At 37.4% G+C, this 12,264-nt stretch overlaps 1 protein-coding gene across 2 annotated transcripts; it reads left to right on the top strand.

Annotated features, from left to right (window-relative positions):
- Positions 1-789: 789 nt before the first annotated feature.
- Positions 790-12,260, top strand: ech1 (enoyl CoA hydratase 1, peroxisomal). Of its 2 annotated transcripts, XM_023286661.3 has the most exons (11): positions 790-988; positions 1,079-1,162; positions 3,651-3,819; positions 6,042-6,130; positions 6,208-6,335; positions 6,425-6,473; positions 7,880-7,944; positions 8,805-8,875; positions 9,090-9,161; positions 9,874-10,024; positions 11,769-12,260. In XM_023286661.3, the coding sequence occupies exons 2-11, from the start codon at positions 1,126-1,128 to the stop codon at positions 11,871-11,873; spliced, it is 936 nt and encodes a 311-aa protein (XP_023142429.1). In that variant the 5' UTR covers positions 790-988; positions 1,079-1,125; the 3' UTR covers positions 11,874-12,260. The 2 variants fall into 2 exon arrangements, with proteins under 2 accessions (XP_023142429.1, XP_023142437.1); XM_023286669.3 differs by lacking the exon at positions 1,079-1,162.
- Positions 12,261-12,264: the final 4 nt, after the last annotated feature.

The following is a 12,264-nucleotide window of genomic DNA, read 5'->3' as shown; positions in this document are numbered from 1 at the left end:
GTGATGGTGAAATCGAAGCTTCATGAAGCAATGAACCACTTTGACACAATTGCATCAAGAATGACACACTGCTTCGAAGCATTTGACACAGCCAGAAGAGTGACATCTGCTGGCTCTGTGTCAGAACTGCATCTAAGTGGAGAAAACTGAAAAAGCCTCAGGACTGCCTGTCTGACACTGCTTTGTACTTGCAATAAATATTTTAAAACGGTATATATGTATGTTTGTGTGTATGTATATACACACACAAACTATCTATATATATCTATATCTATATCTAGATATCTCTATATATATCTATATCTATATATCTATATATATCTATATCTATCTATCTATCTATCTATCTATCTATCTATCTATCTATCTATCTATCTATCTATCTATCTATCTATCTATCTATCTATCTATCTATCTATCTATCTATCTATCTATCTATCTATCTATCTATTTACCTAAATAATGTGATAATGTGTGTGTGTGTGTGTGTGTGTGTGTGTGAATCTCTGTGTATGTATCTATCTGTGTTATTTAATGTATGAAATGCAACTAAATATATCTAAACTAAATTCTACCTAAATGTGTACTCTCCTTAACTTCTTTCAAAATGACAAATGACAAATGCGCTAGCGTAATCTCTTCTCAAAAACCGTTGAGGAGTGAATCAGACCCCTTTTAAGACCTGGACAGACTAAAATGTCCAACCCCTTCAAAGTTCCCGCGAAGCACCGCGACACACGCTGTGACGTAACGAGGCCTCGCTCTCGGTAGTCACGTGATTGTGCTGAAACAGGGATTGAAACACTGTCTCGGGACACTTTCACTTCAAAAGCTCGGCACTGTGTCGAGCAAACTGGCTCGAGCGTAACATCACTAGTTAACACCCTTTAATGGTTGTAGATTAACTGTCGGCAAACGCTGTCGCTTTGGTTTTCTGCCTCTTAAACGTCTGCTGGAGACCAAAGCAGTCAACCAGCGAACACTTTTGGTAAGACAACAACTGTCGTTAACTCGTTAGCTTCAGCTAGCAGGCTAACGCTAATTAGCTCAACTGATCGATTCTCTCTGTTCGCTGCAGTTTTATTGATCAGTAAATTATCTGGACTGTGCCGCGTTCAAAGGGCGATGCTGTCAGTGTGTGTCAGGTCAGCTCTCAACACATGTAAGTGTCAGTGTTTTGTGTGTTTAACTTCAGTTTGTCGTCGTGTTACATAGTGTGATGATGTGTTTAAAGGTTCCTTATAGTTGGATGTTTGTTTACTTTGTGCAAACTCCGACTAGCTTGTTAACAAATATTTACTAAAATGAAGTAAACAGTCATGGAGGGGGATGTGGGTGAAAGGTCGCCAGTGCAGCTTCAGTCTTTTATCAGAGTTCGTGTCCTGAAGTTTTTCTGCAGCTTCCAAATATATTTTGATATTTTTTTAAAATGAGACTGCAGCTGATATTGTTTGTATTAAGCCACTGATGCTGATACTGGATTTAGTGATTAAAAGTCTTAAACTGTGTCTAATTTTATGTAAGGCTATGTTATTAGGCTTTCTGCAGAGCTCAGATATGAATTTTATTATACTTTACGTCCGGATTGGATAATAATGTTTGTATTTAACCAATAATACTTTATATTTCTACTCAATTTAGGGTTAAAAGTCTATAAAATGAAGCAAACAAAGTCATGGAGGGGGATGTGGGTGAAAGGTCACCAGTGCAGCTTCTGTATTTTATCAGTGTTCGAGTCCTTAAGCTTTTCTGAAGCTCTTAAATATATAAATATCCTATTATTTATGTATTATTTTTCATGCTGGGGCTGCACATGTTAATGTTTAGCTATTAATACGCAAAGTGTCTACTTGTTTTATTGAATTAATGTCCATGAAATGAAGGTAAAAAAAAAAAAAAAAGAGGCTTGTTTTCTCTAGTTTTAGGCAACGTTGTGTTCTTGAGCTTTTCTCCTGGGCTCAAATGCTTATTTTAATATATTTAAAAATGAGGCTGCAGCTGATATTGTTTGTATTAAGCCATTGATACTCTGAGTTTTTGCTGGATTTATTGATTAAAAGTCTAAAAATGCTTCTTTACCTAATTTTATGTAAGGCTGTATTATTAAGCTTTCTGCAGAGCTCAGATATGAATTTTATGATACTTTACATCCCGACTGTGTATAATAATGTTTGTATTTAACCAATAATACTTTAAATTTCTACTCAATTTAGGGATTAAAAGTCTATAAAATGAAGGTTGTGTCATTTGAATGCTTGGTTTCTCATATTTGATGCAAAACTACAAGTATGTTCTGCAGGGTTTCTGTTGGACTCAATATGTACATATTTTATTATATTTCAGACCTGGGCTGTAACTAATACAATAATATTGAGCCTGTATTTAACCATTAATATGAGTATCTACTTATCTTTAATAACTAAATTCAGGCAGTTAAAATGGGTGTTTTAAAACAACAGAACAACAATGCAAAAAATAAAAGAAACAAAAACTACTTTGACACAAGAAAAGCCAAACTATGGAGCTAAAAGTTGGGAATGTTTTCGATTTTCTTACTTGAAACTTTACCATTTTGAGCCTTAGGTAAAAGAACCGACAGCACACGGTACAAATACTGCATTGTAAGTAAAAGTCCTGAACTGAAACTGTTATTTAACTGAAAGCGTGTAAAGAATAGTGCTGCAACGAATAATTATCGATTATTTTCTCCATGAACCAATTAGTTGTTTGGTCTTTTAAACGTCACAAAGTTATTCAGTTCACTTTCATAGAGAAGGAAAGAAACCTGAAAATATTCACATTTAATGATCTGGAATCATAGAATTCAGACTTTTTCATAAAATATAATTAAACTAGCTAATTATTTATCAAAACAGTTGATGATAAATTAATAGCTGCCAACTAGTTGATTAATTTATTAGCCACTGCAGCTCTAATAAACAGAAAAATACTAAATTATTAAAAGTTTAGCATTTTGCTGTTGCAGCTGATAGTTTACTATTTTCCTTATGGTTTAAATTCCTGATAGTTTTTACAAATAATCAGTTGGATTAGATTTTTTTTTTGTGATTGCCTCACATTGATAAAAAGAGTCTAACCATGACATGTTTGACTCTTTTCATCAGTTATTAGTATAACTGAAGATTAATTTTCTGTCAAGAGACGTTTCACTTAAGATTGACCAATAATTTTAGCTGTACCTGAACATGTTGCATTTTAATCTACGACAAAGATAAACATTTCTAAGCTCATCATGTTTTGGAGGAAAAAATCAGAAACTAAAGCCGTCTGAGAAATGTGCTGCTGCAAAAATGACAATAATTTCCCCCAGACATGGAAACTGAAGTCTGTTTTCATTGCATTGCAGATTAATATCGCAAAATAGCAAAAAAATAAAACATGCATGACCTGTTCTGAGCCCAAGGTGACATTTTTAAATGTCGTGTTTTGTCAACTTAAAAGCCCCAAAGACAAACCAGTCAGATTTAATCATCAAATTCAGAACATTTGGGGATACTGGTAAAATAATTTATGACATTTGAATTATTATTGAACTTTCTGACCTGAACAGTTAACATGACGGATCAGCTGAAGCCTGTTGTTGTTTTGGATGACCTCATGTTGTTGTTGTTGTTGTTTGTCTACCTCAGACAGGGGCTTGTGGCTTCCTGCTCAGGTTGCAGTCCGAGCCATGTCGTCCTCCGGTGGTCCCACGTCTCCGTACACCTCTCTGGCCATCAGCCGCCCCGCTGAGTCCATCACACATGTGGAGCTTCACCGTCCCAAGAAGCTCAACGCCATGAACAAAGCCTTCTGGAGGCAGGAACCTGTTTAACACGTCACATATAATGTTGAATGACGAGTTCTTCATCTGCAGCTGCTGTTTGAGTCGTCAGCGCTGATCTCCCTCAGCGTTAGATAGAATTAGAATATTCCACAAGTTCTTTTGGGAACTTAAACACAAAACTTGTATTTAAAACTGATTTTCTGCAGCAGCTGCTGCTTATTTCTGCCTGAGTATGAAAATCACTATTTAATCCTCAGTAAGTTTTAATGTAAACATCGAAGAACCAGTCAGAAGAAAAGTTCTGTTTCTTTAAATGAATCGCTTATTCAACCTAAACGTGTGCAGACCTTTTTCTCACTGTTAGTCACGTTTGTTGTCATCTAAGTTAAAATTTTCTGTGCACATTTGGAAAATTAATTTGTGCACATTTAGATATAAAACTTATCTTCAAACATTAAATGCACACAAAAATTATTTTTTTTTATTGATTCATATTTGGGGTAAAAGTTTAACTGTTTTATACTTAATGTTCCTAATAGTGATTTTTAATTATTTTTTTAGTGGTGGTGAAAGAAGATGCTCAAGAGTTTATAAACACTTTAAAATGACCATTAATCTAAAGATGAGCATAAACCTCATTGATCCATGGAAGTTCATGAGATTCACAAAATGCTTGTCTCATAGTAAGTCATCAACTGGGGAAGTTTCATGTCAAATTTTTATGCAGTTTTTTTTCTCTCTCTCTGGGGTTTGTTCATATTTCACTGTCAGCCAGATTTATGGAGCATTTTAATCCTAAAATCGTAGCGTTTTGTTTTTCCTCTGCAGCTTTTTTCTGATTTTTGAAATGATAAAACAGATGTCCAAATTCTCTTCAGTAAAAAGCTTGACAAAACAACTTTGGAGCTGGTTTTATCCAATGTTTGGGTTTCTGTTGTGGACATTAATGCAAGTTTTGACATTTTTAGGTGTGTAATGGCTGATTTGCATAGTTTAAACATGCATTTTAAGAGGACTTATCATGCAAAAATTCTATTCAGTTCAATTCAGTTTTATTTATATAGCACCAATTACAGTCAAATTGTCTCGAGACGCTTTCCAGAACCCATATGCCTGAACCCCCAGTGAAGCCAAAAGGTGACAGTGGCAGGAAAACACCCTTTTAACAGGGAAAAAAACCTCGAGCAGAACCCGGCTCTAATGTGGGGGGACCATCTGCCCAAAATCACTGTAAGAGATCAACTGGGGACATTTCATGTAGAGTTTTATTCGTCTCTGTCTAGGGTTTCTTTTTAATGCCATTAGGTGTCGAAAGAACACAGAAATTACTTTAAAAGACACTAAAAACATAGAAAATTGGAGCTGATTTAAGTAAAAAATGATAATGAACACAACTGCAAATAAAAAGTTTGCAAAGTATTTTTATTTATTATGTACAAGCAGCAGTTACTAACTTACAATTTTGTGTATTTGTAGCTTCTAAGTTGATAAAATGTTGGGAGATGCATTTGTATGAAGCAGTTGGAGTTAATTTGATGTATGTGTAAACAAACTGTGGACACCAGGGGGCGCTGCAGGGAGAAATGTAAACTATTAGACAGTTGAGTGTTTCATGGATGGGTCAGAATCAATATTGTGTCAGTAAATTGAAAAAACTGCCATAATTAGAATAGTTATTTCCACTTTTGTACTCAGTGCTGCCAGCTGTTTTTACTAAATAACTGGCCGACAGATTAAGATAAGATAGGATAAGATAAGTCCTTTATTTCTCCCCACGCCAGGGGAAATTTACATTGTCACAGCTGCCCATGCAACAGTAGACGTAGTGATATGAACACAACAACAATAGAACAGTAGTAACAATATTTACAATATATACAAGGGTGAGAGATCAGGATAAAGTGGCTTAAAAGAAAAAAAAATAAAGTTTAAAAGTGCAAAGATGTGCAGTGCAAGAATGTCAGTGCAAATTGTTATGGTTTGGGGTGGTAATGATATAGTCCAGTTTATGTTAACATCAGCCAGTGATGCTGATGTTGTAAAGTCTTATAGCAGATGGAATGAAGGACCTGCGATAGCGCTCTTTCTTGCAGGGTGGATGTCTCAGTCTGCTGCTGAAGGAGCTGCTTAAAGACCCCACAGTGTCATGCAGTGGGGGAGAGGGATTGCTGCTATATTTAAGATATTAAACAATGAAGCTTTCTTTTGTCCTGAAATCTCAATAAGCATTGAAAGGTTGTGTGTTTCTGTGCAGGGAGATGGTGGAGTGTTTCACTGAGATCGCTGAGGATCGAGACTGTAGAGTGGTGCTGGTTTCTGGAGCAGGAAAGATGTTCACAGCTGGTGGGTTTCCTGCTTCTGTCCTGAAGCTGTCCTCTTACTGCTGCTGTATTTATGGTCTCTGCCGTGTTGCCGTCCAGGTATGGACCTGATGGACTTTGCCGAAGACGCGTTCCAGCCTGGTGACGACAACGACACGGGCAGAACTTCCTGGAACATCAGAAACATGCTCCACAGGTACCAGGAGACGTTCTCCGTCATAGAGAAGGTCAGAAGTGTTCACAGCACTGAGGAAATGAAGATAAATCCAGTCAGAGACAATCGTCAGTGTGTCAAATGATCCTGTTCTTCTTGCAGTGTCCAAAGCCTGTCTTGGTGGCCGTCCATGGAGCCTGTATTGGAGGAGGTAGGATAACTTCATCTCACCAACTATAAACCTGAGAGTCACAAATAGACCCTTTTTCATCGCTGATATTTTTAATTCAACTCTATTTTATTGACTAGTATATTCAGTTCAGTTATATTTACATCATGAGTCAGAAAAAAAACACAAATGCATGCAGAAATGTAGAAGAAGAAACGGGATAAAGCACAAATTTTGACTTGTCAAAATGCAGTTTTTAGGTGATGATTTATTGAAGATTTTTTAAAAACCCCTGTGAAAAAGTAATTGCCCCCTGTTGGTATCATGTTCTTCTTGTATCAATATTAGCTTTACTTCAGATGTAGCGGATCCATGTCTTCCAGAAAGTTCCACCTTTGACTCATCAGTCCACAGGACAAAAGTCTTGGAGCTCATCCAGATATTTTTGTAAATACTGGACAAACCTTTATGTTCTTTTTGATCCTTTAACTCTCCCATGGATCCATTTCCTCCCAGAGTCTTCCTTATTGTAGAGTCATGTAGATGGACCTTAGCTGAGGCCAGTGAGGTCTGCAGATCTTTAGATGTTTCTCTGGGTTCTTTTGCGACTCCTGGATTAGATGTCGATGCTCTTGGAGAAATGTTGGTCTTTGGTCCATTGCCTAAGGTTCACCACTGTTCCGTGTATCTCCATGTATGGATAATGTTCCTCACTGTGGTTCTCTATGGTCTCTGGAGTTTTAACCCTCCAGACTGATGAATGTTCATGACTTTGTTCCTCATCCGTTCTTGAATCTCTGTAGAACGTGGCATCATGTGCTGCTTTTTGGGACCCTTTAGCTACTTCACAATGAAGACAGGTTCTATTTAGTGATGTTTAGATTCAACAAGCCTGGCAGGAATCACGTGAGTGTGGATGGTGAGATTGATCCCAACTGCCAGATTGATTTGGTTATTTGGTAGATAGGTAGCTAAGGGGGCGATTACTTTTTCACATAGGGCAACATTGGCTGGACAACATTTTCCTTCAAAAAATGCATTTTGTGTTTTCTTGGGTTATCTTTGTCTCACATTAAAATTAGTTTGATGATCTGAAACATTTATGTGTGACAAATTTGCAAAAATAGAAGATTTCTGTTGGGGGGCAAATACTTTTTCATGGCACTGTATACAATGACAGCATGTTTAACAAATTTAACTTCAGTTGAATGTAGTGTTTATTGTTCTCTATCTTTTCTGTCCAAAAACGACTTTAAGATGTTTTCCTCAATTCGTTTAAATGATTTAGTTTGCTTTGCCGTCTAGCTGAACCTGCTGATGGTCTGTTCATGTTGCTGCTGACGTTCAGACCGAGTCCATCTCTCTTTGGTTCCTGCTCTTTGATTAAGCTGTAATGTCTTTGGTTGTGAGGTTTAAAGTTGTGTTGTGGTTGCTGTGTTGTGTGGCAGGTGTTGATCTGATCACAGCCTGCGACATTCGTCTATGCACTCAGGACACCTGGTTCCAGGTTAAGGTTTGTACGTTTAGTCTGATCATTTAGAAATGTGGTGACGGGAAAACAGAAACGATGCTTGAAAAAAATATTTCTAAATTTACTAACCAGCTGACTTATTCCCCATCCATCCATCCATCCATCTGTCCATCCATCCATTCATCCATCCATCCATTATCATCCATCCATCCATCCATCTGTCCATCCATCCATTCATCCATCCATTATCATCCATCCATCCATCCATTATCATCCATCCATCCATCCATTATCATCCATCCATCCATTATCATCCATCCATTATCATCCATCCATCCATTTATCCATCATCCATCCATTTATCCATGCATCCATTATCATCCATCCATCCATTTATCCATCCATCCATTATCATCCATCCATTCATCCATCCATCCATCCATCCGTCCGTCCGTTCATCCCTCCATTATCATCCATCCATCCATCCGCTATGGTGTTTAATCACAATGAAACAAACAAGCAAAACACGTACATCGGCAGCAGTTTGGGGTTTTCTTGTTTTTTGTTGTTTACCTGCACTTATTTTTTAATTTCTTCCCAGTTTTATGGCTTTGTTGTTGGTTTTTTGCAAAGATTTAAGCTTTGGCTGAACTTTCTGCACCTGCTGAACTTTGGCTCTTTGATGCATTCATTGTATTAAGACAGACTCATGGAATAAACAAACATTACATTTAATATTTTCTTGATAAGACTTGAGGAGACTAAGAAGACCTTTTACTGCATTAATACACTTAAAGGATGCACATGAAACCTAAGAATCATGTATTTGACGATGGGAAGCCGTCTCATATGATGCGTATCGACGGTGTTTCCTTATTTTCAGCGTCTGTTTTGCTCTACAGGAGGTTGATATTGGAATGGCAGCAGATGTTGGAACTCTCCAGAGACTTCCTAAAGTCATTGGCAGCCGCAGGTAAACAGGCAATTTTAATCTTTCAATGTACATCTTTTGTTTTTGTTGAAGTTGCAGATTCTGTAGGATGATTAAAGTGTAGAATTCATCATTTAACAACTAAACCTCATCATGTGTTTGTATAAGTTCCTGATTAAGACGATACAGGAACATACAGTCAGATAAAGATGACATTAAATCCATATTCTTATTGTATTCTCTTTATTTTGTACAGCCTGGTGAACGAGCTGGCTTTGACTGCCAGGAAGATGTACGCTGATGAAGCTAAGAGCAGCGGACTGGTCAGGTGATCTACATGCTCAGAATGGGACTCTGTGCTGATGTTTGTATTGAACTGTGCTTTCAAAAGGTCAAATTTAATGATGCAGATCGATGCAGCTCGACTGTTTAATATAAGGAGATGTTGCTTGGTGGTGAGACGGGTGGACATAAACAAAATCATTTTGGAAGATCTGTGCTTCAACACATTCAACTTGCAGTAAAATAATGGAAGCTACAGCTTAGTTGACTTAAAAACTGTTTCAAAATGAGAATTTTTCAGTCAGTATGAACAACTTGAGCCAGTTTACAAACTTTTTTTGGTATTTTGAACAATTTTTAGTCCTGTTATCCACCAATTTAAGCCTTTATTTGCTTCATTTCTTAAGTTTGATTGTTTCAACTTACCTTTAATTTGAGCAGATTTATATCAATATAAAAGCCCAGTGTGAGCCATAATAAAGCTCTTTTAACTCTGACTGTCTGAAGTTATCTTCGTGGTGATTCTTTTTCCATCTATAATTTCTTCAGGGTTTATTCTGACGTACATCAACCAGACTTTTTAAAATCCCCACAGCTTCAGGTTCATATTCCTCAGAGCTGTTTCTCTCAGCGGATCAGTGTTTTATTGTTATTTTGGTTTTGTAGGATGGATTTTCTGAGTGAATCTGTTGACTATCTACTCACTTCACTTTATTTTTTATAGTCTCTCAGTGTGAAATGCTTTGTTTCCTCTCCAGCCGGGTGTTTGCAGATAAGGAGACCATGATGGCAGGAGCCCTGGAGCTGGCCGGAGACATCGCTGCTCGCAGCCCGTTAGCCGTTCAGGGCACCAAAATAAACCTGGTCTACTCCAGAGACCACAGCGTGGCTGAAGGACTCGAATACATGGTGAGGATTCCTTCATCTTTCACCAGAGTTGTCTCTCGTCACACACAGACTGTTTAACCTCCTGATTAATGTGAGACTTCAGCCTCGTCCAGAGTTCTGCACTATGAAGAGAGATTAGTGGGTTAGCAGGTATGTTGAGCCCAAAGTCAGAGTTTTCATGAAGGTGGCTTTCTTTTAACCTGATCTCCATGGTAACTGATGCTGTGGAGCTAACCTGGCTCAGAGTTCAGGATTTAAATCTGCCGTAAGAAGCGTCTCCCTGTAACCAAATCTTTTCCCAAACGATTCTTAATGAGCGATACAGATTCTCAGCTGAAGGAATATTTTATATCCATAAACCTGTTGATCTGTTACTAAAATCACTGAATGAAGCAGTGTAGTTACAGTATCGCACACTGTATGCACCGAGTTGCCATGGGAACCTAAATGTGTTCAGCTGGTAATGCAGAAATCGCATCAATATGTTTTTACGTTTGGTCTATTTGAACTGCTGCTACTGCAGCTGGTAGAACATGGATTAGAACATTGACTCTTCTACTGGTTTTAGTACAGACAATATTCAATCAGTAACATTGGTTTCACTTTGATTTGGTCACAAATGAAAGTGATTTCCTTCATTGTGAGACAGTGTCAGACCTACATGCACTTCAATATCATGTTTGAATACATGAAGTTTATAGTTTACAATCTTTCATGTGCAGCTGTCAGTTCAAAATGATCAGCTGCACTGATCAGTAAAATAAATACAGTGAGGAAAATAAGGACTTGATTTTGTAAGTTTTCCCACTTACTAATAATGGAGAGGTGATGTAGTTTTTATTGTAGGTACACTTGGACTGTGACAGAATCTAAACAAAAAAATCACATTTTATGATTTTTAAATAATTAATTTGCATTTCATTGCATTAAATAAGTATTTGATTCACTAGAATAATAGAAGTTAATATTTGGTACAGATACCTTTGTTTACAATTACAGAGGTCCAACGTTTCCTGCAGTTCTTGACCAGGTTTAACATGCGTCTACCAGCATTCCTGTCTTGCATCATTTCCAGTAGCAGCTTTTTCCCATCATAAATTTTTATGTTCCTCATCGTTCTCCATTAAAACAACCTGCTGACTGAAGCAGCTGAACGCCATCAGTTCATTTTGGGCAGAAAACAAGCCAAATAATCATTAAACTCTCCTGTTTGTTCACACAGAAAGTTGAAAACCACCTTCATGATAACTGATTTCTGACTGAGGTTTTAGTTTTTGTTGAGCCGACTCACACAAAGAAAGTCTGACTATGTTGAACTGGCTTCGTAGTTCAGAACTCTGGTTCTCTCTGGGTTTTCTGGCTTCACTTAGTCTAAAATCTGGACCTCAACAGGTTCTGTCTGGTTTTACCTCCAGTTAGTTGTATTTATGTGAAAAACAGCATGAATTAAGTAGTTTATAAGACGTGAGATGATTTATGTCTTTAAAAAGCTTCAGTAAACTCTAGAAATTATTTATAAATGTTAGAATAAAGTTCAAGGATTCTAGTTTATAGATTTCTCACAGGCTCTCTTTCCCTTTCTATATGATGTTCAGCCTACTTTTTAAATTCTGTTTATATGTGTGCATGTTACCTGAAGACTCATTTACACTTGAAGCAGATTGGAGACCCGGTTGTGTGTATACATGACAAAGAAATCAGACTACTAAAGTGCTGTAAACCCCTTTAAAAGCAGCTCTGTGACCACCGTGTTGATCTCTTGCAGGCTGCGTGGAACATGAGCATGCTCCAGTCCCAAGACGTGATGAAATCAGCTCAGGCCGTCATGGAGAAGAAGAGCCCCAAAGAGGTCGTTTTCTCCAAGCTGTAAAGAGGCGACGTTCAGATTCAACACAAAAGCTGCCGTTTTAATCCCACGCTGTGGCCTTTAATGGGGAACGAAGTGAGATTGTCTGTCTAGACTGAGCTCATAACACCAAAAACTAAAGCTTTCTAGTAATCTGTGATTTGAGCTGGAGATATGTTGAAGCCAGATGATCATTAGTGGGTGGAAAACCTTTTAAACAGGATTTCCATGTGTGCAATCCAACATTAACCTCATACAAGCTGTAATACTAGAAGTGAATGACGGCAACTTATGAGCTAACAATCTAAAAATAAAATCTGACTTTTTGTTTCTCAGCTCATCACCATAAAACATTAACAGCCTCTTTTGTAAATCTGCTGTACTATTAAAGAAACTGATCTGAAAGTTAAAGGTG

The sequence above is a fragment of the Amphiprion ocellaris genome, chromosome 7, assembly GCF_022539595.1.
Source record: "Amphiprion ocellaris isolate individual 3 ecotype Okinawa chromosome 7, ASM2253959v1, whole genome shotgun sequence".
In the NCBI taxonomy this organism is placed as follows: Eukaryota; Metazoa; Chordata; class Actinopteri; family Pomacentridae; genus Amphiprion; species Amphiprion ocellaris.
The sequence above is the reverse complement of the archived record's forward strand: the minus strand, read 5'-3'. Positions and strand labels throughout refer to the sequence as shown.

Coding starts and splice junctions, on each gene's coding strand:
- ech1 (XM_023286661.3), top strand. CDS start 1,126: ATGCTGTCAGTGTGTGTCAGGTCAGCTCTCAACACAT. Junction 3,820..6,041: donor ATGAACAAAGCCTTCTGGAG/GCAGGAACCTGT, acceptor GTTTCTGTGCAG/GGAGATGGTGGAGTGTTTCA. Junction 6,336..6,424: donor CGTTCTCCGTCATAGAGAAG/GTCAGAAGTGTT, acceptor TTCTTCTTGCAG/TGTCCAAAGCCTGTCTTGGT.